Source organism: Staurois parvus, unplaced genomic scaffold (assembly GCF_062004578.1).
Source record: "Staurois parvus isolate SC_StPar_1 unplaced genomic scaffold, SC_StPar_1.0 ptg000172l, whole genome shotgun sequence".
In the NCBI taxonomy this organism is placed as follows: domain Eukaryota; kingdom Metazoa; phylum Chordata; class Amphibia; order Anura; family Ranidae; genus Staurois; species Staurois parvus.
In genome coordinates this window covers 13,389,428-13,415,641 of record NW_028317968.1, presented here as the reverse complement: position 1 = coordinate 13,415,641, position 26,214 = coordinate 13,389,428, and the positions used below count along the sequence as shown (strand labels likewise).

The 26,214-nt window shown below is 40.0% G+C and overlaps 1 protein-coding gene across 1 annotated transcript in view; it reads left to right on the top strand.

Moving 5' to 3' along the window:
* LOC149462675 (rho-related GTP-binding protein RhoC) overlaps nt 1–26,214 on the top strand; it is a 94,399-nt gene that overhangs the window by 46,247 nt on the left and 21,938 nt on the right. Inside the window, exons 2-3 of the mRNA XM_089676728.1 lie at nt 19,857–20,014; nt 23,179–23,299. Of these exons, the coding sequence (XP_089532854.1) occupies nt 19,859–20,014; nt 23,179–23,299 (277 nt within the window). The 5' untranslated portion in view covers nt 19,857–19,858. The remainder of the gene's footprint in view (nt 1–19,856; nt 20,015–23,178; nt 23,300–26,214) is intronic.

Sequence of the window (26,214 nt, the reverse complement as noted above, 5' to 3'; positions counted from 1 at the left end):
TATGCGATTAGCATACAAAAAAAAAAAACGTGTGTGCCAGGCTTTAGTGGTGTTAAAGACCCCATTACATTACATTACATCACATCACTGGACAGCTTGGTGATATGTGGATTTGCTGCCTATGGCAGAAGTTGGTCAGCATCTCTTCTTGTATGTGGTAGGTCCAGGTTATACTTAATTCTGACAATGCCTCACAAGATCACATATAATACACAAGTGTGTTAGGGCTCAGTTTGTGGGTATATTTTTTTTTTTTTTTTTGTTCTGATTCAGATTTATAAAAGTTTGCCTCCTTTTTGATATAGGTCTTTTTTTAATACAGTGATTTCCTTTTCAGATTAAAATAACAGATTTTCATTATGATACATTTTCTAATCTTTTCTTGCAATTTACGTGAGGAACATACTATTTTTGGATAACTGCAGGGAATTTAAAATCCAGGACAGTCTCCAGTTCCATGAAATTCTATATCTATTAAATTATTAAAAATAAGATTTGATCTTCGGCTAAAACATGCTTTAATGATGAGCACTTTTATAAGGGAAGGGGAGTGGGAGACATCACTAAACAGATTTATGAGCCTTTTAAATTTGTTTTATCCAGACCGTTCTCAAAATATACAATAAAGTAAAACATGCTTACGGTGTTGACACAGTTCCATCCATACACCATCTAAAACTTCCGTTTTTAAAGCATAGGTTCACCTCTCAGAGCATGTTACAGCCATAATTTGAGTGTAGCATGTTCCAGACCTGCCCTCCTCACCATAGATCAGATGTCAGTAGGTGGACAATCTTCTCCTGCACCCACTGTCACATTTTGAAATTGGTGCGGCTCCATGGGGCTCCGTCCACACAGCCATGTCATTCATTCACTTTGATCTGTGAATGAGAGAACTACAAGTACCACCAGCCATTGCAGCTGATGCCTTGTAGTTCTCACTGAACTGCAAGGTTGCTGGTGACTGCTCTTGTAGTTCATTCAAAAGCCCTACAGGTTGTAAACAGCCTGTATTGGGGGTAGGAGGGCTTGTCTGCAGGAACATGACATTGCACTCCTGATCCACTGATCACGATTGCAGTGCTTTTTTTTTTCCTGCAAAATGTGCATTTATTCTTTTCCCCAAAAAGGTGAATTTGGCCTTTAATCCATTTGGGAATGGTTAAAGCCTCTGTCAGGTGATATCTGTCCTCATTGGGGTGAGCCACCTCCCTTCATGGGACAGTACATATCTAAGAGGCAGAGAGGGCTACAAATATCCGTTTTTTTTCTCTTTTCAGGCTTATCTAAACCCCAAAAATCACAAATAGTTTATTTCAGCTTACCAGACCTTGGATCTGGTTGCCTGCATTAGGTTTCCATCCAAGGGTGGCTACATTTCTCCCCCTAGAAGTGGAGGAGGGAGTGTTGTCACCCTATAACAGGAAGTTTGTTATTGGCAGGATTATCGAGTGGGGGAAAAAAATCATATAAATGAATGCAGCCATCACATCTAAGGATTGATAAGCTGGAATCTACACTGCTCAAAAAAGAACACTTTGAAAACACATCAGATCTCCATGGGGAAAAATATCATGCTGGACATCTATACTGATATGGGCTGGGTAATGTGTTAAGAATGTAAGGATGCCCCATTGTTTTAATTCAGCCCTCTCTAGGTTGATCATTTCCATCAAAGACACCTCAAAAATCAAAGTGAAAAAATTAAATTTCAGCACAATGGACTAGCCTGCTGCATCATTGCAGCAACTCAAAATGTTGTTCAGTAGTTTGTATGGCCCCCCAACATGCTTGTATGACTGTGTCGAGGCATGCTCCTCATGAGATGACGAATAGTGTCCTGGGGTATTTCCTCCCAGAGCTGGACCAGGTTATCACTGACCCTAGCCAAATGCAAAACTAGTGAAAAACAGTCAGAAAATAGGAGTAGGGCACAAAATGTCAGTGGCCTCCACCTGTAAAATAATTCCTGTTTTGGGGGTTGTCTAGCACACCTGTTAATTTCATTAACACCAAAGCAGCTGAAACTGATTAACAGCCCCCTCTGCTACGTAACTGGCCAAATCAATAGCCCAGGAGTATAATTGACTCGATGCTATACTCTGATTAAAAAGTGCTCCGTTAATTTTTTTTTTTTTGAGCAGTGTATTAGTTTGTTTTGGGGTTTAGATGCACATTTAGGCCTCATGCACACGCCAGATATCACAATGCTCGATGTGTGTTTTTTTTTTTTTTTTTTTTTTTCCTTCGCTCCTAAGCGCCTCACTGTGTCCATGCACACATAGGCTTTTAGGGGCATAAATCTGACTGTAGCAAAATCTAAGATTCGGAATTTTTTTCTTTTTAATGGCCAGAATAAATTCATATTTTGGCCAGTGAAATAAATGCTTGATGCACCTAAATGCATTTGCAAAAACACAGCTTAGGCCTGTTTTTGAAGCTGCTTTTCCCCTACTAGGAGAAGGCCATTTACAAAAGTCCCAGTGTGAGTGAAGCCTAAGTGAGGGAAAGAACAGAACCTCTGAAGTTTTTATGCTGTATGTGTTTTTTGCCTATTCTTGTGAGCTCCCCCAATCCTCCTTATTACTTGTATTGGTGTCAAAGAGGTAAAAAGTTTAGAAAAATGTAACAGTGCAGTCCTGCAGCAATAAAAAAAACTTGACAGAAGTTTAAATGCTTACCTACTTTAAGACTTCTTTTTTTTTTTTTTTTTTTTTTTTTTTTTTATTACATCATAAACCATTTTCAACTACATTTTCATTTTTGACAATGCTACAGTGCTACAATTTGGGGCAGTGCTACATGATTTTGCTACTGTGTCCACAATTGTCCCTAAATGTCTTGTGAACAAATCAAAAATTTTAATAATAATCCTCTGAATTACTGCAAATTATAGAGTTTACAATCTTTGGCTTGTTTTTCATAGCTCTGACAATGTAGACTGCGTATTTTAATATTCAGAATGTTAATCTCCAACTTTGCTAGGTTCATTTAAAAAATTTTGGGTAGATTCAGGCTATAAACTGTAGCCAAATTCACATTTAGGTGCTGGTTCACACTGGTTCGATTTCTGATCCGACTTAAGATACACAGAATCACATGAGAAGAGAAATCACATTATTTTTTAATTCGCATCAATGCAACTGCAATTTTGTAAAAGGTTTTTGTGCTACTTTGGATGTGGTTAGCATATTCGATGGACCCAAATCACACTGAGATCACACCAAAGTCACACTACATAATTGCATTAAAATTGCATTTCAGTAGTGTAAACCAAGCCTAAGCTCTTCCATCAAGAAACCAAACCTTTTGAGAGTTGAGACTCTAGGGATTGCCAACAAGCAATTGAATATTACATATCATGCAATCCATATATATATATATATATATATATATATATATATATATATATATATATATATATATATATATATACATACATTTTGGCCACTATACAGTACTCCTACTTCTCGACCTCTCTGTGGCTTTTGACACGGTTGACCACCCCCTCCTCCTCAAAAAACTACACTCTCTTGGCCTCAGAGACTCCGCTGTCTCCTGGTTCTCCTCCTATCTATCGCAGCGCTCCTTCAGCATTACCTATAACGCTGCCTTCTCCTCTTCACTCCCTCTCTCTGTTGGGGTCCCTCAAGGTTCTGTCCTCGGACCCCTTCTCTTCATCTACACCTCCTCCTTTGGCCAATTGATAAACTTCCACGGCTTCAATTACCATCTCTATGCCGACGACACACAAATCTATCTCTCTACCCCTCACCTCACCCCCTCAGTCTCCACTCATATCACTAGCCTACTAAGTGACATATCGGATTGGATGTCACTCCACTTCCTCAAACTCAATCTTTCCAAAACTGAGCTCCTAGTATTCCCCCCAGCCCGTGACCCCCCACCCCCACCCCCCGACTTCTCCATCAAAATCAACAACACTATCATCAGTCCCACCCCTCATGCCAGGGTACTAGGTGTAATCCTAGACTCCATTCTGTCCTTTCAGCCCCAGGTCCAATCGCTGACAAACTCGTGTAGACTTCACCTCCGCAACATCTCCAAGATACGATTGTTCCTAACCTCAGAAACCACTAAGCAACTCATTCACTCCCTTGTTATATCATGCCTTGACTACTGTAACTCTCTCCTCACTGGCCAACCTCATCGCAGGCTATCCCCACTTCAGTCTATCATGAATGCTACTGCCAGACTCATCCACCTTACTAACCGTTCTGTTTCTGCCACCCCTCTCTGCCAATCCCTCCACTGGCTTCCAATTGCCCAACGGATAACATTCAAAACACTAACACTGACGTATAAAGCCGTTCATAACACTGCCCCAAATTACATCACTGATCTTGTCTCTAAATACCACCCAAACCGTACTCTCCGCTCCTCGCAAGACCTCCTACTCTCTAGCTCCCTTTTCTCCTCCCATGCTCGTCTCCAGGGCTTCCCCCATCCTCTGGAACTCCCTAACCCAATCTATCACCTACTCTGCTCACTTTTAGGCGCACTCTGAAAACCTATCTCTTCAGGGAAGCCTACCCCACCCCCATCTAATACTGGAATCCTCTACTCTTCCAACCACTCCATCCCCCACAGTTATTACCTTTTTTGTACCACTATCCCCTCCCTCCTAGAGTGTAAACTCCAAGGAGCAGGGTCCTCAAATGCCTCTTGTATTGTTACTGTATTGTCTCCCACCATAATGTAAAGCGCTGCGCAAACTGTCGGCGCTATATAAATCCTGTATAATATGATATATATATATATATATATATATATATATATATATATATATATATATATATATATATATATATATATACTAGCACAGTGGGGACTACCTAAAATGGTAGTTCTCTACAGGCCTACCTTCCATCTCAATTCCTCAAAATGTAAACCCAGTGCTTTAGACTACATGGAGGAGCCTAACGGGTCAGCTGTAGGTAAGAGTATAGACAGTTTTTCACAGAAAGTTTAACATTTTGAACACAGAATTATCATTGAGTATAGTTGCAAATTTGGAGACCATAGTTCCCACGTGTCCTTGATTTTTGTCCTTCAAGATTTGTCCTTCAAACTTCAACCAGGGTTATTTTCAACAGCTGTACTTCAGATCAACTCCACCTATTCTACACGCAGACTTTTATTTCCATCTATAAATGTTCTCAAGGTTTTTTTCTTTAAATGCAAATAAGCAGTTAAAATCCAGTGTAATGTCACATAAATTTAGAGTATGCAACTATAACAAAGCCTTCTAAACTGGTCATCAGGCTGGTTTTGTCAGCCTTATGGAGTGGATTTGATTTTAAATGTATATTTGTGTTTAGCTCTACCTGCACAGGAAAGCTGCAGCAATAATTGTGCTGGAGAGATATCCTCGGCAAGATTCATTTGGCACGATGATGGTAAAACTTCACCAATGTTTAGGCACATAAGACACTCAATTGTGTAGGATCAATGTGCATGGGAGTAAGTTTTGGCACATCATCATGACGAGACTGCACAATGAGTTTTATGCATTAAAGTAAACCCTCACCTTGTAAAACGCATACAGTTTTTAAAATAGAAATGAATGGTAAAACATCTGTGTATAGATTAAAAAAAAAAACTAAGGTTTTCCTTTTTGAGTGTGTGGTGGTGGTGGTGGGGGATTCAGTACAAGTCTGATCATTTGGAGGATAGCAGACAGAGTTCCTAGCCTAGCTAGAGAACTGACCACGCTGTGCTCTCCTGCCTAGTGTGATCAGTTTTAGGAATACAGAGGGACTGCCTTGGAACAGGGATTACACAAAGGAAGCAATACAAAGAGAACAGGATACTTTTTTTTTTTTTTTTCTTTATGCAAGTACATGGTACAGCAGGCACATATCAAGAATATGAATTGTTAGGTTTCTTTATTCTTTAAAGTATGTGATTCATTGTGTCGTGCTATGGTAGCATGTACAGCAGTGAGCTAAACTGTAAAAATGCAGCATTTCTGTGTTTTTGTTTTTTTATTTTTATGCAACTCGCCATACTGTTGTGTGAACAAAGCACATAGGCATTTTTTTCTGTGTGCCATAGCATTGAGCCTGCACTGACCTATGCAGTTCAAGGCAGATGGTGTGACCAAGCCCTTAAAGTGCTGGCAGGCAGGCTTTAATGACTGAAAACTCTTTTCTGTGATGGATACTTCTATCTGCGTGTCAGCACTTTTTCACTGAGCTATTCATGCACACCTGTGTGCAGTCTTGGCATCATTATGTGCCAAGATGAAGTAGCTCCCATGTATGTGGGCAGAAGTTGCATCATCCTGCCTGGCCAGTCAAAATACCTGAAGACTCAACCTCGAAGATGACTAGGTATAGATGGAAGCATCGGCCATGGAAGAGAGCATGGAACTACAGTGTGAGAGGGGATCCCTTTGCAGGTTCGATATGCTTTAGTGTGCAAATATGCTGTGCATACTTGCACATTATGGCACAAAGCTCCTGGGGGACACAATTTTTGGTATTTAGCTGGCTTTTTAATCTTCCTTTTTTAAATAGTGCCTCTGTCCTATGCAACTCAGACCTGTGTGCCTTTCTGTTCACAGTCTGAATGCTGCTGTTCAGGGGATTATAGGAGTGTAAAGATTGCACCCTTGGGTTAGAGTGGTGGTGTTTTTTTTGTTGTTGTTTTTTTAACTGCCTCAACGGGGCTCCAGGCTATCTTAAGACACTCCTGCACTATGCTAGGGGCATCTTATAACGAGCTGAATACTTGGCATTCCCAGTATGTTGTTGAAAGGACTATGACATCACCCTCTTCTGCTCAGATGGCAGAGGAGGTATGTTTGCTAAAATTTGGCTCTCCGCATTTTTTTTTTCAACTTTAATGCAACAATTTAGTATGGGGCGGTGGCCCTAATAAGATACAGTGTCTACTTTAAGCAGACTACGTATGCATTTCCTAGAACACCACAAATTGAATATCAACATATGGCTCTTGGCTCAGAAAATATATAGAAATGAGATAATGCAAGCTGGTAAATGTCATATGACCATGGAAAACCCCTTTAATAAGCAGATGGTAAGTGTGAACAGAGAACTACACTCGCCACATGGTCAGTCTTGTGCCAAATGTATTTCTATTGCTTTCATATATGCTAGATTTCTTGAATGAGGAAATCTAGAATACAAATATAACAGTCATACGAAATGGACTTTTTCTGCATTTCATACTATACATCTTTACTTTCCTGTTTTCAGTTCTGTACATATGTGCATTACGATTATGAACTTACCCAAATTTCTTTGCTTTCGATGACTCAAATGAATAATTATGGATATGGATGGGTTAAAACACCTTAAATAGTATGACTAGACTGGTTAGGAAGTATACAGGTCATCTTATCTACCATAACTAGATTGACCTCCCTGACGGTATTCCCTAGTGTAGCTCGGGGTAACGTTTCAGTACCAAAAGCGGTAACCCCGAGCTACACTCGGGCTTACCATGCGGCGCTGCTCCGGCATCTGTTTACTTACCTTGTCCTGCGCTCCCGCAATGTCCTCCCTGCAGTGTCCCTGGCATCTGTCATCTGGGTTCCTTCCCCTGCGAGTGTCGGGACATACGGGGACAGAACGGCGGGAAATTTGAAAATGACAAAAAGTGACATTCACTAAATACACTGAAATGGTTTGATACAGTAATGTTTTACTATGTGATTTTATATACATTTTATGTCCCGAGTGCTTTGTTCTGTGCCCTGCCTGCATTTTTACTGTTCTTATTGCCTGGAAACTGAGAAACGTCCATGGCGTCCAAAAAGTGTCCCTTTAGGTCAAAATCGGTTATAGACCAGCTAGAGAACAGCGATAGTAAATCAGAACCACTTGCAGAATTGAGTGATAATGATTCGTGGGGGAAATTCGTCATCAGACACTGAAAACGATTTTGCGACTTTGCTCAGTGATGTGCGAACTTGGCGCTATATTTCAAATTTCAGTGTTTTTGGTTTAATTATATTATTGAATTAAATTTATTAGTATATTATTTTTATGATTATTAAATTAAAATTTATGATTTTATGTTTCAAATTTTCATACCCGGGTTGTTTACTAGACTCTTGTTCGGACAGATTTCAGTGAGTTATTCCTAAAAATTACAACCCTACAATAAAAAAAATACATATTTCCGTGCAAAAAAATGTACCACTTTGAGCACAGAAATATGGACATAATCAGACCGCTAGGGAGGTTAAGAGTTGCAGGACCTGTAATTTTAACAGTCCCTTTTCCTGAAAGCCCAAATCCAGGAAACCTAAGATTTCTCTGCAAAGGTTAACTGCTTATTTATGTCTAAGGAATGCAAAAAGCACTTTTTCTTACCTAACCCTACGTGTCCCTGGCAGATGGCACTCCCCTACACTCTAGGACTTTGTCCCGCCACATCCTAAGGCCTAGGGTCCCTGCATCTGTCATAAGACTCTAGACCACTGACATGAAGGTGAAAAGAAGCTGCAGAAACCAGTTTAGCAGTGCAAAGGAGCCTGCAGGAGCGGGTTCTTCTCGCTTTCTCCTCCTTGTGCACGGAAAAATATCAGCACATAATATTTCTGGCAGAATCAAAAGGTATTTTTTGCACAATCGAGCCGATAAAAAATCAAAACAAACAAAAAAAAAACTTCCATTAGTATAGTTCAGACAAGATGGGTAGCAAATAAGAGAAGCTCATTGGGTTCAATGGACAAGTGTTCATAAGAAAATATTGATCTCACAGCCACATTAACGTGTGTGTGTGTGTGTGTGTGTGTGTGTGTGTGTGTGTAAACTACTCCCTTTTTCTCCCCCCCCCCCCCCCCCCCAATATGTTGTGACAATGGAGTTTTTTTTATATAAACCAAGTTTGTAAATTTTGTGTTTGCTCATGCTAACCTTGCCAGTGTTTTCTGCCTCACCTGCCAACGTCACAACCAGTATTACCATTCCCAGTGTCAGCTGGTGTTGGATGCTGGGGTACTTGGGCCTAGCAATTAGTTGCATGCTGCCTCATACCTTGAAGCACTGGGTATTTCCAGGTGCGACTATGGAGGTGCAGCAGGGAAGCACTGGCAAGGTGAGATAAATGGGTCAGGGGGCTTTTAAGCAAAGACATTGTCATTTTGTTCTGAATAAGCAAGGTGACCTTTTTCCAGGAAAAAAAAAAACTCCTGTAATGGATCTTAAATCAAATAAGTGCAAACCAGAACGCATGGAATTGCATGACAAGTGAAATAACATGAGTTTATGTGGAGCTCAGCACAGTTACATGTTTCTTATAGGTGACTACATTCCAAGACTGTTAGGTCCCTTTTACAGGAGTGTACCATTCGTCCGTTTTTCATCCATTAATTGCCACATGAAAAACGGACATCAATGCATGTCTATGGACAAACTGATGTAAATGGTTGATTATCAGTTTACATCCATATGCAAGAGTTTAAATGCTGTTACATAGGGAGCTGTGATAGGGTGGCCTCCTAGGACACTTATAACAGCACCAAAACTACACTTTGACAGCTACAGTTTTTTTTCTGTTTTTGTTTGGTTGTTTTGTTTGTTTGTTTTTTAATTAAAAAAAAAAGTGGCTGGTGATGTAGTTAGTTTGTTAGAGCCATATTACCGTTTATTTTTTCTAATGTTTTCAGAAGTCAGATCTAAACTAGAACACCTGTTGATCCTTCCAGAAATCCATTGCTGTTCAGTGCAATTCGCAGGATTATATCAAACCGTATTATTGGATGTGTGTTAACTACAAAATACTTTCCCTGTGATGCCCTCCCTGTGTTATGCTGATGAGAAGTAGAAGTATTCTGTAATCCTAGTACCTTTCTGTACTAGGATGACCATGCTACCCCTCCATTGACACAGTACAGTGGCTGAGCATGGTCACCTTTTAGACAGGAAATTGTTATTGGCAGGATTGTCAGGAAACAATAGGAAAGGCAGAGCAGACGAACCATTCAGCTACCACCACATCTAAGTGTACTGGTAAGGTGGCAAAGTATTAAATTTTTGTTCTTGGGCTGTTCTTGGACAGTTCTTGGACAAAGTTACTTTGTCAACATGGATTGATTTGTACTGCATGGTATTTTTAGCCAGTGCTCTTGGATTGCTGAGGGGAGGAGAGGAGGCTTTCTCCTCAAAATGGGTTGATGTCAGGTGATTCTCAGAAGGCTTTAAATGTCTGAGCAGTGTTTGGGTGACACAGGGTGAAGTTTATTTCTGTTCCTGGCTTTAGTCATTATGTGGTTTAATATCGGCATTATATGGATTAGTGAATGGAGTGTTCTGCTAAAGCGGGCAGACTTTCAAATCAAAAAGGTGACATTTAAAAAAAAAACCTGGCCAATTAAAGTTGCAGTCTCTAATTTTAACAAAAATTAAATTTCTGTCTCTAGTGGTGATGCAGGAAATCTCTAGACCAACATCAGGTTGTATGCTGTGTATAGGTGGCCCTTTACTGCTTAACAGGTTTTTTTTTTTTTGTTTTTTTGTTTTTTTTGTGTTTTTTGTTTTTTCTCTGCTCTGAGCAGACACTGTGTTTCTTGTGATGGGGAGAATTTGATATGTTGGATCAGTAAAATGTTATAAGTAGAAGCTAATCAGCTTTAAGAAAGAATGTGTTTGGAATGTTATGAATGCATATCACTCACTCTGGGCCTATCCATATTTCTTCTTTTACTCGCTGAATTGTATGGTCTGAAGAAATCCTACCACTTACAACCTAGACTGGAATTATTTTTTTTTCCTCATCTTGAAAGTGCAATAGGTTTCCCAGAAGTCTAAAACTGGTTTTAAACTTTTGAGACCAGGGCCTGGTAAATTATTCCTAAACCTTCCATACCCCAGCAGTAAAAGAAAAAAAAAAATTTTTTTTATATTTGCACAAAAGCATTAAGAGAAAACATAGGGACTGAGTGTCACTGTGGGGGGGGGGGGGGTTGTGGAGTGAGTTAGGGGACTCTGCAGCAGACTTGATGGTCCTGTAGGGGATGAGTTTTCTGGAGGGGGATGAGGGCACTGTGGGTACTGTTTGGGGCACTATGGATGTCTGTGGGCTCTGCAGCAAGTTGGGGGCACTGTGGAGGGCTCTCAGGGGGTCTGGGGGCACTGTATGCCACTATTGAGAGATTCGGGGTACTATCGGAGCTGGGAGGCACAGTGGGAGAAAGTGTATGCAGTCTACGAAACTGTAACTGTTATTTCCAACTTATCTGCTGCCCACCTGTACTTTCAGCACTAGACTTTTTAGGCAAATTTTTTCAGTTTATGGTCTATCCTGGATTACTCGTTTTTGTACTATTGGTGCCAACCTCGTCCATGTTTGAAAATCCAACCATTTTGGATTTACAAATGCCAAGTGTCCAAAATCAAGACAGAAGTGTCTTTGTACATTACCAACTGAACAGTTTTTAATACAGAATTAACACAGGTAAATTATTAGTATAATTATTACAGGTACTTCTATAGCTCCTTCAACTTACACAGCTTTTTACCTATACAGTACATTCACATCAGCCCCTTACCCTCACGGGGCTTACAATCAAAAGCCTCTAACTCACATACATACACATACTAGGGCCAATTTAGACAGGAGCCAACTAACCTCTTGTCAGGCAATGTCCATCCATTACAATCTGTTTTTAGCGGCATAGATAAAAATGTTCCCCTGCAGTCACTTATTGGTATTCACCTTAGATTAACCTGTAACATTTGTACATTTTAGTTGATCCCCTAATTCTTTATCAAGTCCTGTTTATAGTATTGCTGCCTAATCTGTAAAGGTTTCATTAAAAAGCAAAGTGTGACCAAATGTTTTTTTGGTCACTTACTTTTGCTTTCCTGTGACCCAGAATCAGATCCACTCCAGGTTCTGGAAGGTTCCCCACCATGTTGTCGGGACAGAGCTTCAGTGAGCGCTGAAGGGGCAGAGCAGTGACTATCGGCTCTGAGCGGGGAGTACTGACTGAGGACTAAACCATGAGCAGTCACGTCATTTCTCAGCTCTTCGTCATAGAGCTGGTGAGGGACAGCTGCAGAATCAGACCAATGCTGCTTTTTTGTGTTTTTTTTTTATTACATGCTTGTCTAAAGCTTAACACCAGACTGATATACAAGAGACCTATGTAATTCTGTTTTTATTCATTAATAAATCATTAGTCAGAAGTGTGTGTATTTTGCTTTTTTGCCTGGAGCTCAGATTTAACCTCACAGATCAAAACGCATATAATGAGGTAAAGAGGCCTTGCTCTGTATGCATTACTGTACACTCCCAAAATTTTCATAGCAGTACAACCAATTTTGCAATAAGACTAATTCGTGCATCACTGGAAAATTACAGGCTACTGTAGTATTTAATAAATGGTTTATCCAACACTGCATTTTGGCTTTGAAGATCATTGCCTTTTCTCCCAATATTGTTGAAAGGGTTAAAGTTCCAGCCTCAGTGGCTGCTCCAGATCAAACTTTTGTGCTTCCATGATGGCTGTTCACATATGAGCGCTCAGGCATGATTTGGGGCAGATTTGCACTTTTGGCCTCATAGACTTTAGTAGGGTCTGGGTCATGACCAGAAATACCGTACCTGTACATGCTGGAATTGAGGAGTGTTTTTTTTTTTTTTTTTTTTTTTTGCAAGTGTATTCTAGGTGTTATGTGGGTGTTTTTTTTTGTTTTTGTGTTTGTTTTTGCCTGTATAAACTGATTTAGGGGACATTCTCTTAAAGACCCTATTCATAGTTGTATAGTTTGAACAAATGACTACAGTTCAACCAGAAAAAAATATATAATTCTATACCCACAGTTGATCCAGAGGAAGGCAAAAAAAACCCAGCATAGCATGATCCAGTTTGCTCCTGGAGAGGAAAAAAATTTCTTCACACCTGAGTTTTTGTAGCTTGAAGTGCCAAAATGCTCAGCATCCAAAATCCAACAGTTTTCGATTGTGCACACCTGAGCATAGTGTCGCTTGTAGCTCAAAAGAAGCTCGTACTTTTTCAAACTACAAGCGTCAGCGGTTTTTTTTTTTTTTCACCCTAATAGACTTCAGTAGAAGCCTTTGAAAACCATACAAATATATTAAAAAAAATAGATCTAGTGTGTTTCCTTTCCCTAATAGTTAGCTTTCCTTTGCCTAAAAATGATGGTGGGGGGTGGGTAAAATGTTCTCAAGTGTGAGTGCAGTCTTAAATGATTTCACCTCTACTACACCGTGTCTGTTATGCCAAGGTAGGGCACAGTTTTTGGGTTCAGGGTTGATCATCCACAGGTAATCGCTGCATGTCCAAGTGTATGCCCATAAACCATGTGTGTAGTAAAGGTCTCTGTGAAGTTTTTTTAAGCTGCATTCACACCCGCGATTTCAAAACTTTACTAACATGGCAAAACACACAATGCAGATTTTAGATGACATTCATTTGAATGGCACCTAAAAATGTGGTGCAGTACTGCCACAATTGTCTCGTGATCACACTGCAATCGGCAACGCACGAAACTTGACACCCAAAAAGGAGCTGGAACTTCTTTTGGGTGACGAGCATTGCACGTTGCACTTTGTTGCAATTGCAGTGCGATTTGTCATGCAACAATCACGGCAGAACCACACTGCATTTTTAGGTGCCATTCAAATGAATGGCATCTAAAATCAGTGTTATGCGTTTTTGCCGTTTTTAGTAGAGCGTTTCAAAATCATGGCCAGAATCGCTGCGATCCTGCCCATGATTCATAACATCTAGGTGTGAATGCAGACTTGGTTGTACAGTGATTACCTACGTAAATTGGAAAGGATGCAACCTGTGCTGCGGAACCTCTCCATCCTGGTGGCTGATGCTACATTTTTATATTTTGAAATGCTGTGGTGATTTCACAGGGATTTGGTTTTTTTGTTTGTTTTTTTTTTTTCCGGCCGTATTTGACCAAGGTAAAAAATAAAATGTGCAGGGGCACGATCTACAGGTAGGTTGGTAGCTGTTGTGAAGTGTCTCTTCACAAGCTCAACCTCCAGTAGCTCTGCAGTCTAGCAACTGTCTGAGCAGATGGGTTTTCTTGGTGGGATTACTGATGATTTCAGCCCCTCCTCTCTGCAATATACCTTGATGAAAAAAAATGCTAGAAATTACTAGTAAAAGCAGAACTGCCAAGTGTTGTGTGTTGATGAAAAGCAGCTAATATAGTGAAACCTGGAGGGGAGACTGGCTAAAACACATTTGATTGTAGCACGCATCATGCCACAAAAGAGAGATTTCCCTCCAATGCCTGGCACCCTGCCGATTTTGGTTCATATTGTATAGCACTATTTACAGGGGAAGAAATATATAGCTGCTTTCCTATTTAGCTTTCACTGGTATTTATTACTAGTCCTGTCTTCATCTCCATTTACTCCCCCTGTACAGGACAGTTGTGTAACTTTGGCTAAAGTCCACAGCTGTGTCTGATAACATTCAGGTAGTAATCTGCTCATCACTGTTTGACCATGCAATATGTATTTCTCAAGATAAGCTTTGTAAACACTGTGGGCTTGACTTTAGAGACCTATTGCCTGTACGAGTGGCGGAGCTTTAAAATAGGTACTGGTTTGACCAGGACAAAGTTGCAAATATGTTTTTGTTTTTGTTTTTTGTTTTTTTTGTTAGAAAAAACAAACAAAGGCACTCTGGGTTCAGACATATTTCAACAGTATGACCTAATGCAAGAGACACGATTCTTTAGTAACACCTATATCGGAAATAAATATACAGAAATCCCCCTGCGCTCCACAGAACCTAGTGAGTTAGCTGCTATCACCTATTCTCTATACCGCAAGATATGTGAAACAAAATTATATAAGTGGTGAAGCGCTCAACTTAAATAATAGTGACAATTATCTCATACCTAAATACACTTATTAATCAATATAAATGAAAAATAGTGCAATATCCCCATATATAAATGGTACGTCCCTGGTGGTATAGTGATAAACAAATAATACCTCTTAAGCTATGCAAATATAAATAAATAAAAAACTAGTGCAATATCCTCATATATGCATTAAACATCCCTGGTGGTATAGTGATGGACAACTAATACCTCTTAAACTGTGCAAAAGTGATACTTGAATTCAATTAATTAAACCAATTAAATAAAATATTAATTACAATAAATTAAATTGTGATGCCACACTGTGCAAAATCATGAAAAAGTGTTCAAATAATGTCACTCCATGCTGCAATAGTGCTCTTCGTGAAAATCTTGACGTGACTCCCCTCAATAATAGCTAAAATGCCCCCTCACCTTCCACATTCGACCCTTGCAGGTCACAGAGCTTTATATATATATATATATATATATATATATATATATATATATATATATATATATATATCTCTCTGCCAGATATTATTCTCCTCCACTGCCTCCACCGACCAAGATCCTCCTCCAGGCAGTAAGTTACACTCCAATAACTCCCCTCACAAAACGGACTCCGACACAAGGCGCATATGCAAAACAAAAGCAAAGCTCCATAGTGCAATACTGTTTAATGCACTCAACGATACAATGAAAAATTGCACTCACATATCCTCAAATCGAGAGAAGCAGTTCCCATGTACTATGGGTGTATACAGGTGTCCAAAGATGGCGTCCGAACCCGGAACCGAAAGTACGTCACCCCTATGACCGGAAATACGTTGACGCGTTGCGCCACGCGTCGACGTATCCTGAAGAAGCCACGTGATCGTGGCGCAACGTGTCGACGTATTTCCGGTCATAGGGGTGACGTACTTCCGGTTCCGGGTTCGGACGCCATCTTTGGACACCTGTATACACCCATAGTACATGGGAACTGCTTCTCTCGATTTGAGGATATGTGAGTGCAATTTTTCATTGTATCGTTGAGTGCATTAAACAGTATTGCACTATGGAGCTTTGCTTTTGTTTTGCATATGCGCCTTGTGTCGGAGTCCGTTTTGTGAGGGGAGTTATTGGAGTGTAACTTACTGCCTGGAGGAGGATCTTGGTCGGTGGAGGCAGTGGAGGAGAATAATATCTGGCAGAGATATATTATATATATATATATATATATATATATATATATATATATATATATATATATATATATATATATATATATATATATATATATATATATATATATATATATATATATATAAAGCTCTGTGACCCGCAAGGGTCGAATGTGGAAGGTGAGGGGGCATTTTGGCTATTATTGAGGGGAGTCACGTCAAGATTTTCACGAAGAGCACTATTGCAGCATGGAGTGACATTATTTGAACACTTTTTCATGATTTTGCACAGTGTGGCATCACAATTTAATTTATTGTAATTAATATTTTATTTAATTGGTTTAATTAATTGAATTCAAGTATCACTTTTGCACAGTTTAAGAGGTATTAGTTGTCCATCACTATACCACCAGGGATGTTTAATGCATATATGAGGATATTGCACTAGTTTTTTATTTATTTATATTTGCATAGCTTAAGAGGTATTATTTGTTTATCACTATACCACCAGGGACGTACCATTTATATATGGGGATATTGCACTATTTTTCATTTATATTGATAAGTGTATTTAGGTATGAGATAATTGTCACTTATATTTAAGTTGAGCGCTTCACCACTTATATAATTTTGTAACACCTATATCGGGCTTATTCTAAAGAGTAGACTCACACAATGAAGGTTCAGGAAGTATATCCCCAGTTAACGCATAAAGGCAATGCACTGCTAAAATGGAAATATGTTGTAACTAACTGCAACACCAGTAGCAGGAGGGATAAGAAAAGGATTGTTGACTTACCAGCTCCCTCTGGGTCACTGGTGGTTTTAAAATAGGAAAAGCAAAGAATGAAAAGTGTGTGTAAAGCACACAGCCACTGGACTCTATAGAGCAGTGGAGATGTGTTCTCTGGATTGATGAATCACGCTTCTCAGTCTAGCAATCTGATGGACATGTCTGGGTTTGGCGGTTGCCAGGAGAACGGTACTTGCCTGACTGCATTGTGCCAAGTGTAAAGTTTGGTGGAGGGGGGATTATGGTGTGGGGTTGTTTTGCAGGGTTTGGGCTTGGCCCCTTAGTTCCAGTGAAGGGAACTCTTAAGGCGTTAGCATACCAAGACATTTTGGACAATGTCATGCTTCCAACTTTGTGGGAACCGTTTGGGATTGGCCCCTTCCTGTTCCAACATGATTGTGCACCAGTGCACAAAGCAAGGTCCATAAAGACATGGATGAGAAAGTTTGGGGTGGAGGAACTTGACTGGTCTGCAGACTCCTGACCTCAACCCAATAGAACACCTTTGGGATGAATTAGAGCGGAGACTGTGAGCCAGGCCTTCTCGTCTGACATCAGTGCCTGACTTCACAAGTGCGCTTCTGGAAGAATGGTCAAACATTCCCATAGACACACTCCTAAACCTTGTGGACAGCCTTCCCAGAAGAGTTGAAGCTCTTATAGCTGCGAGGGTAGGCTATTAGTCCGTAATGACCCTACGGACTAAGACTGGGATGCCATTTTTAAAGTTCATGTGCGTGTAAAGGCAGGCGTCCCAATAATTTTGCCAGTTTAGTGTGGATATACTGAACAGTATTTTATAAAACGCCAGCAGTTTCCATGGCATTATACTTCCTCAACAACCAGATCACCTAGCAGTTTCCTTCAAACAAAATGTGTCTGCTAACAGGGTTTATAAAGTGCTAGTAGTTTCCTTGTCACTGTACAAATTGAGGGAATTTAGAAATGTTACAGTGGCAAATGAGACGAGATCAAAAGAAATTCCTGCTCAGCTTAAAGTAGAAATAAGGGTTGGAGGTCTGGCGGGACCACTTTATAACCACCTTAATGAGCAAGTATGCATCCAGTGATATATGCTCAATGCTTTTCCTTGTTGCTCCACAGATGCCACTGACAACTTTTGTGGAAGCTGTTTTTACTGTCAGCATCTCCATCCTCACGCCATAGGGTGCCCAGTCATTATGCAGCTCCCATGTATGCACATTTATTTTTTGGGGCATAGGATAGACCTACAGGGTCTCTTCTTCACACAAAAACCCTAAATGCTATCGAGATTTTTTTTTTTTTTTTGGCTTCAGTACCATTTGAAATAGATTCTACAGACTCTTTACCTTAATGCTTTCCTTGCATTAAGGTAAAAAATGTTTAGGTAAAAGTATGCCCCCCCTTATACTTAAAATAAAAAATAGTCCAAACTTTTTTTCCCTCCATTTTTGTTCCAAATTGGTGGCTTTGGAAGTAGTGAAGAAAGGAAAAGCAATTCGGCAGTGGCAACTCATATATTCCTGTTCTGCTGGCAGTTGGATGATTTGATACCCAGCACTTTCCAAAATAAGAATCCTATCCATTTTTTTTTTTTTACAGAAGTGCAGTTGCTGAGCACTTTATTCTGGGTGGAAAAAAGGAAACTTTGCCAGTATTTTTTCAATTTTTGTTTTTTTTTTTGTTTTTTTTTCCAGTCAAGGCATCCTTTAAAATTCTGCACAATCTCAAGGCACCCCATTCTAAAATGTAAAAAACTATTCTGCGCACATCCACACACATAGTACACCCTCTGTTAGTCAATTTATTCTTCCAAAACAAACGTACCTTCGGACACTGATATTGACTAGTATTCCAGTGTGTCTTTCTCAGTTTCTCTCCCTCACTCTGCAAATGTGACCCCTGGGCACCCTGGTTGAAAGTCTGAACTATGCAACTCTGCATTGTGAGGGTTTCACATTTATTAGATATTGTGATTTTATTTGGACAGCTGCTTATGCATTGAATATGTATAGCTTTCTAAAACCTTAACCTTTCAGGGGCTGGGGTCTCGCCCACTTTCCCATGCTTAAAGCATCTCTTTGCCCTGTTTAAACTTCTTCTTCCCTTTTTTTTTTTTTTTTTTTTTTTTTTTTTTTTTTTTTACCTAGTTGAATGACGTAATCTCTAGTCCCTTTGATTCCTGAGATATAGTCATTACAAATCCCAGGGGTCTTGTGATATATCTGCTCCTGTGGATGCGTGTCACAGCCGCTATAGTCGGAGCAAACTATATACTATAGCATAGTAAACCGTGATTAGCCACACTGTGTGCTTCATGCTCGTGCATGAGTTTGCAAGACATGATGGGTTCTGTAAAAGAATAGGCATTGGCTTCAGCTGCCCTTACTGCAAATGACCACTGACAGAATACAGGCGAGTGCTGTAAAAATAACTGATTCACTGGTAAATATAGTGTATTGTGAAAAATGTAGTCCCTAATAGTCAGCGATTTATTATGATTGGGTGTGTGTGTGTTTTGAATTTGGACAGAAGTTCCTCTTTAGGCACTACAAGTGGGGATACTTCCTCAGCAATCAATACTTTTGGTAGTTTAGAATGCCCTCCAGGAACTGTGGTTACATCTTGTGGCCCTTAAATCACTGCTGTGTCTTGTAATGATTGTGCAGTTGAAGTAACCGCAGGGCACAAAACACGGGCATCAGAAACTCCTGGAAGTATTTTGAATGTTGAATAGCGTGACTGATGCTTGAGCGCTGGAATAGTGACTTTAATGTGATCTCCACTGGTGATGACTGTGCTCATGTCAAGCAGTTGCCTACCAGGAAGTGCCAGGTATTCTTACCATCTACAGGGATGGCGATAACCTGTACAATAAACTAAAGTGCTGATAGTTTTATTTCATCTGTTACAGCCTATGCAAAAACTGTTAATTTTTGGTATGTACATTGAAGTAGTTTCTAGACAGAACTATAATTAATAAATATATATATATATATTTTATTTATTTGTATTTATTTTTTACAAACTATGCTTAACTAAATATGTTTTGTCTTTTCTCAGCTATGGCAGCAATTCGGAAGAAGCTGGTGATAGTTGGGGATGGTGCATGTGGAAAAACCTGCCTCCTAATTGTGTTCAGCAAGGATCAGTTTCCTGAAGTCTATGTGCCAACAGTCTTTGAAAACTACATAGCTGACATTGAAGTAGATGGAAAACAGGTAAGGCCTGAATACATACCAATGGAGTGATTCTCCAACTCTGTGTCATATTTTTACTTCTGATTCAGAAGCATTGGAATAGGGCAGATGCTAGATAATCATGTGTTCTTGAGTACTGGAAAACAATATCTATAACTGGTTATTTTGCCTGGTCCAATTCAGCTACTCTAAAGTTTTTTTTGTTTTTGTTTTTTTATTCTGAACATCTTTTTTTTCCCTCATTTTTACTTTCCAACTCTGATGTTGTGGACTGCATTAATTTTTGTTCCTTTCACTTCCTGTCCCACTGACATTTTACCAGACAGGAAGAAAGGGTTAATCCCTGTAACAGACCCTGAGTCACAATAAAAACTTTACAGAGGTTCTAACTCTTCTATCCAAAACCAAGAAAAAAGTTTGGCTGGTCCTATACTTTAATAGGAGCTCAGGCAATGCATAGAGAAGCTTTTTCCTGTTGATCACTCATCATGCATCATCAGAAGGAATCCCAATTCACTCCCTGTTAAGTTGCTAGGACTCTTAAAATTTCCACATACCAGGAAAATTATAGACAATTGATCTACAATATGACATTGTGAAAAAGCTTGTTTGTTCTCTAAATGAAGAGCTCAATCAATTCACAGCAGAAGAATTCAGTGTTAGTACCCTTCCAGTTTTACCAAAGTAAGCATTTTTCTTTTTTTCTCTTTCCATTTAACTTTGTATGCTGTGACATATCTCTCATCTATGGCTATCTGAGTAAAGAGAGTATTTGTCACGTGATGTCTTTTCTCACCAGGGACCTCCCTTTCCTTGAAGCCAAAGTTTAGCCGTGTTCAACTAAAGCCTCCAGCTGTTGATGGATTTGTCTTTTCTCTGGACATGCTGGGGTTTATTTACTAAAGCTGGAGAGTCCAAAATCAGACTCCCTTCTGCATAGAAACCAATCGGCTTCTAACCTCAGCTTGTTCAATGAAGCTTTGGCAATGAAACCTGGAAGCTGATTGGTTTCTATGCAGAAGGGAGTCTGATTTTGGACTCTCCAGCTTTAGTAAATAAACCCCGCTGTGTCTTCGGTCCAAGAGTGAGGGAGAGAAATTAAGGGAGTGGAGAAAAGCTAGAATACTAGCCAGTACCAGTGTGTTAAGGTGTATTTGCTTTGGAAGACTAAAATACCTCCAATGATGGGTGTCCTAATGTATGTGGATGTTTTTTTACAATTTTAGAATGAGGTGCCTTGAGATTGTGTGCAGAATTTCAAGGGTGCCTTGACTGGAAAGAAAAGGTTGAAAAACACTGTGCTAGACTTTTCTGCTGTCGTCCAAATGTTTGCCCATATGGCTTTTTCTGTTGGACAGTACAGTAAGTCTGTTCAGATTTCTCATTTCCTGTCCGCTTTCTTTCTAGAACTAGTTTTCTCCTGTTCAAGTTCAGTTTGTGTGTGTTTGTGTGTATGTATAATTTTTTTTTTTCCTTTCCTACCTGTCTTTAGTGGACAGTTGGTTTGTTCACCAACCAAGGAACATACCTCCCTGAGGCAGCAATTTATTGTCCCTTCATAATGATTATCTGTCCTGGTCTGCAGCAGCAGGTTGATTCTTGGTGAGATCACCTTGGTTGTGGCAATTTCCATATTAATTGGCCCTTCTTTATCTAACCTTTTTGTTCAGATGTTAATTCCTTCATATAATATTTTTATAGTATGGCCTCCACATCGGTAGGATGTTTAATAGCTATGTTCATTCCTCAGTTCGACTGCTTTTGAATGTCCTGATGTTTAAGAGTTCATAGAATTTGTGACCTTCAATGGACAATCAAGAAATATGTTAGGGTTTTTGTACTTGCCACAAAATCTCTTTCCATCTTTCAGTCCATTGAGGGACACCGGTCTGGCCGATTCTGGGGAGAAAATATCCCCTTTTCTCCAAGAGCTCCTACCTGGTAATTGGGCCTCCAGCAGCACTTTGTTTTTCCCCTGGCCATCCATGTGAGATGCGCTCCAACACATCACTGTTTGCCACCCTGAACATGAAAGGGGAAAAAATGTGTTGCCAGCCAACTTCATTGTGTATAGTCATGAGAATCCGGGGCAGGACAGATGACTTTGAATAGGAAGGAGCAAGTATATATGCTAAAATAAACACACTGGAAATGGTATTCATCACAGGGAAGAATACTCTTCATACGCTTCACCAAGCATGCACCTAATGTTCAAACATTAAACCAAGAACTCTAATAAGCAAAGATACGTTGACAGAAAAGTACAGCATATACATAGTTTTTAAAAAATCTATATATAAAACAATGTTCTGTACTTCTATCACCTTTCCAGCTTCTATTTTAAACATCCCATTAGAGAATGCAATCCTACCACTATATATAAATTGGCTATATAGTAAGCCCTTCTTTAAAGATTTTGGATAGAAGCTATTATTGTGTAGAAGTGTGTGGTGATCTGTGGGTGTCTTTATAGATGTTAGTCTGTATTAGTGTTGTGTACTGGGAAAGTGAAGTCTTCATATGGTCGCCTGAAATGTTGCCAAGATAAAGCTAGATAAAAAGCACTTCACTGTAGGCAATAGAAGGCTAACCAAAAAATGAGCCTTTAAAATTAACCTGTTCTCTAGCTATAGATTTTATGGGCACACAATGTAATTGGGCAGGAACATACGGAGATTCCCAATCCAAGCACAATTTATAAATACATCTGTACATCTAAGACCATGGTAGCTTTGCCACTACTTTGTAATCTTAAAACTTAGTGACTGTTCTTTAAATTTAGGAAGTAACAAATTACTCTACAGTAAAGCTTATACCAGATGAAAGTAAAGAGGATCATCTGAATAAAGAGCTTGAAGAACAAGCTAGGACTGGATCTAATTTTAATTAAACTGTATTTGTGTTAAATTGGCACAATTGGTTTTGGATCATTTGTAACAAACCATAAGACCACTCGGCAGAAAACAAAGGTTAAAAGGGTTGTCTCTGAACAGTTCATGTTAATTGTATGGCTCTTAGCCTGACTGTCTAATTCCTCTCAGCATTTGTGCCAGTTATACAATCTGTATATACTAAATGTTGATCACCTCTCAAGTTCCACTTTTCCCTTTATCTTTACTGTTCACTCCTAATCCTATAATCCTCCTTCTCCTCCTGTGCAAACTAATTAGGTTATTTTAATGTAGGTGGAACTGGCTCTGTGGGACACAGCAGGACAAGAGGATTATGACAGACTGCGCCCACTCTCATACCCTGATACTGATGTTATTCTAATGTGTTTCTCAATTGACAGCCCAGACAGCTTAGGTAAGAAAATATTTATGTATCTATAAATGAGTGATTATCAATAAATTCAAACTACAACACATTAAACTGTGACACTATTTTTCCTACTATTTCTGTTTTACCGTTTTACCCTTCATTATCTATCTTTACAGGTTTTAAAAGCAGATTCCTTTTTTTTTTTCTTTTTTTTTGGTTTAAAGCATTTACTCTGTAACTGTTTTGTACTTTGCAAATGATGGTAACAAGGCTCATGGCAGGTTTTTTATGCTTTGCTGCTGTTACATTAACTAACTGCACCTTATTACTGTCCCAAAAGCACAACAGGAAGTGAGAATACATCTCTCTAAAGTGAGGGTAAAACCCGTCTTAGACAGATGTTACGGACACTTTTCCTCATTGAAGGATTTCCCTTCACTTCTTGTTCTGGGGACAGCTGTAAAAGTCTGGCTTTTCTTCACTGCGTCTTGGTGATAATGGTCATCAGGACGAAAAAAAGGGCAACCCAATTATGCTTACCAAGGCTTACACTGAGCTGATGACCTTGTCCTCCATGCCAGGTGACAGTGCTAGACCAACTGCTAGGTCCCAACAATAAGGCCCAAACAGTGCATTCTGGGAGAAGGTTACATGCTCCCAACTGCCTAGGAGCAATTGGTATCTGCGATGTACTTGGTGAATGTAAGTGTAAGCGTGTTGGAGGGTGGTCTGGTCACAGATGTCACTTTGCCCTAAGGTGACCGTTTCTCTGTACTCCGTACTCTATACAAAACAGTTTGTTTTTGGATATACCTTGAAACCCAATGAAGTAATGTAACATTTCCTAAACCTCCTACAGCAGGGTGTGTACATAGGAGTTTACATTGTAGCAGATTAAAAAAAATACACTTTTAATATGCCTTGCTCCCTCTTGCTTAAAAAAGCAATCTGCAGACCCTGTTATTCCAAGGGTCTACTACCTTATTCACATACATGGCTGCTGGGAGGAGTGGGCGACATGCACCACACATGTCTGTCTTCCTCTTCACATAAGATACCCTGCCAGTTCTGAAGAACCTTCAGCCAGCAGTCATAGTGTGAGCTGGCTCTTGGGTGGTTGCTTATAAACTAGAGGGCCAGTGTATGGGTGGTTGAATAGGTGATAAGGGAGCCATGACACCCTATTATCACCACAGCTGTGAGAAGGACATTTTGCATGGGTTCAATGCCAGCATTGTAACAAAGCATTTACAGTGCTGGCATATGAAAGGTCAAGGAACATTACATTTTTTTGCATCTACATTGGGGGCTACATTTTTATATACATTGCTCAAAAAAATAAAGGAACACTTTTTAATCAGACTATAGCATTAAGTCAATTAAACTTCTAGGATATTGATCTGGTCGGTTAAGTAGCAGAGGGGATTGTTAGTCAGTTTTCAGCTGCTTTTGGTGTTAATGAAATTAACAGATGGATTACTTTGGCAACAATGAGACAACCCCCAAAGCAGGAATGGTTTTACAGGTGGAAGCCACTGGCATTTTTCCCTACTCTTTTGGAACTGTTTTTCACTGGTTTTGCATTTGACTAGGGTCAGTATCACTACTTGTAGCATGAGGCGATACCTGGACCCTACAGAGGTTGCACTGGCAGTCCAACTCCACCTGGATGCCAGAAGGTTTGCTGTGTCTCCCAGCACAGTCTCAAGAGCATGGAGGAGGCAGGCGTTACTCTAGGAGAGCTGTACAGGGTCGTAGAAGGTCCTTAACCCATCAGTAGGACCGGTATCTGCTCCTTTTTTGCAAGGAGGAACAGGATGAGCACTGCCAGAGCCCTACAAAATGACCTCCAGCAGGCCACTGGTGTGAATGTCTCTGACCAAACAATCAGAAACTGACTTCATGAGGGTGGCCTGAGGGCCCGATGTCCTCTAGTGGGCCCTGTGCTCACTGCCCGGCACCATAGAGCTCGATTGACATTTGCCATTGAACACTAGAATTGGCAGGTCCACCACTGGCACCCTGTGCTTTTCACAGATGAGAGCAGGTTCACCCTGAGCATGTGACAGACATGAAAGGGTCTGAAGAAGCCGTGGAGAAGATGCTGCCTGTAACATCGTTCATAATGACCGGTTTGGTAGTGGGTCAGTGATGGTCTGGGGAGGCATATCCATGGAGGAATGCATGACCTCTACAGGCTAGACAATGGCACCCTGGCTGTATGAAATACTTGGACCCATTGTCAGACCCTACGCTGGTGCAGTGGGTCCTGGGTTCCTCCTGGTGTACGACAATGTCCGGCCTCATGTGGTGAGAGTATGCAGGCAGTCCTGGAGGATGAAGGAATTGATACAATTGAATGGCCCCCATGCTCACCTGACCTAAATCCAATAGAACACCTCTGGGATATCAGGTTTCAGTCCATCCGATGCTGCCAGGTTGCACCTCGAGACTGTTCAGCTCAGTGATGCCCTGGTTCAGATCTGGGAGGAATTACAGGACACCATCCGTCATCTCATTAGGAGCATGCCCCGACATTGTCAGGCATGATTACAAGCACGTAAGGGGGGCCATACAAACTATTGAGTATCGTTTTGAGTTGCTGCAATTAAATTTCAGCAAAATGGACTAGCCTGCTGTATCATTTTTTTCACTTTGATTTTTGTGTTGTCTTTGAATTCAGTCCTCTGTAGGTTGATCATTTTTAATTTCTATGAAACGATGGGGCATCCTTACGTTCCTAACACATTACCCAGTCCATATCAGTACAGATATCCAGCATATTTTTCTCCATTTGAGATCTGATGTGTTTTCATAGTGTTCCTTTAATTGTTTGAGCAGTGTATATAATGTATATCAAGAGTATATCAAATTTTGTGCCCATCTGACTTTTGAAGTGAAAGCTTTGTTTGGGGGAGCTCCATTCCCAAACGCCCACTACAGGTTCTTTGCTATGTCTC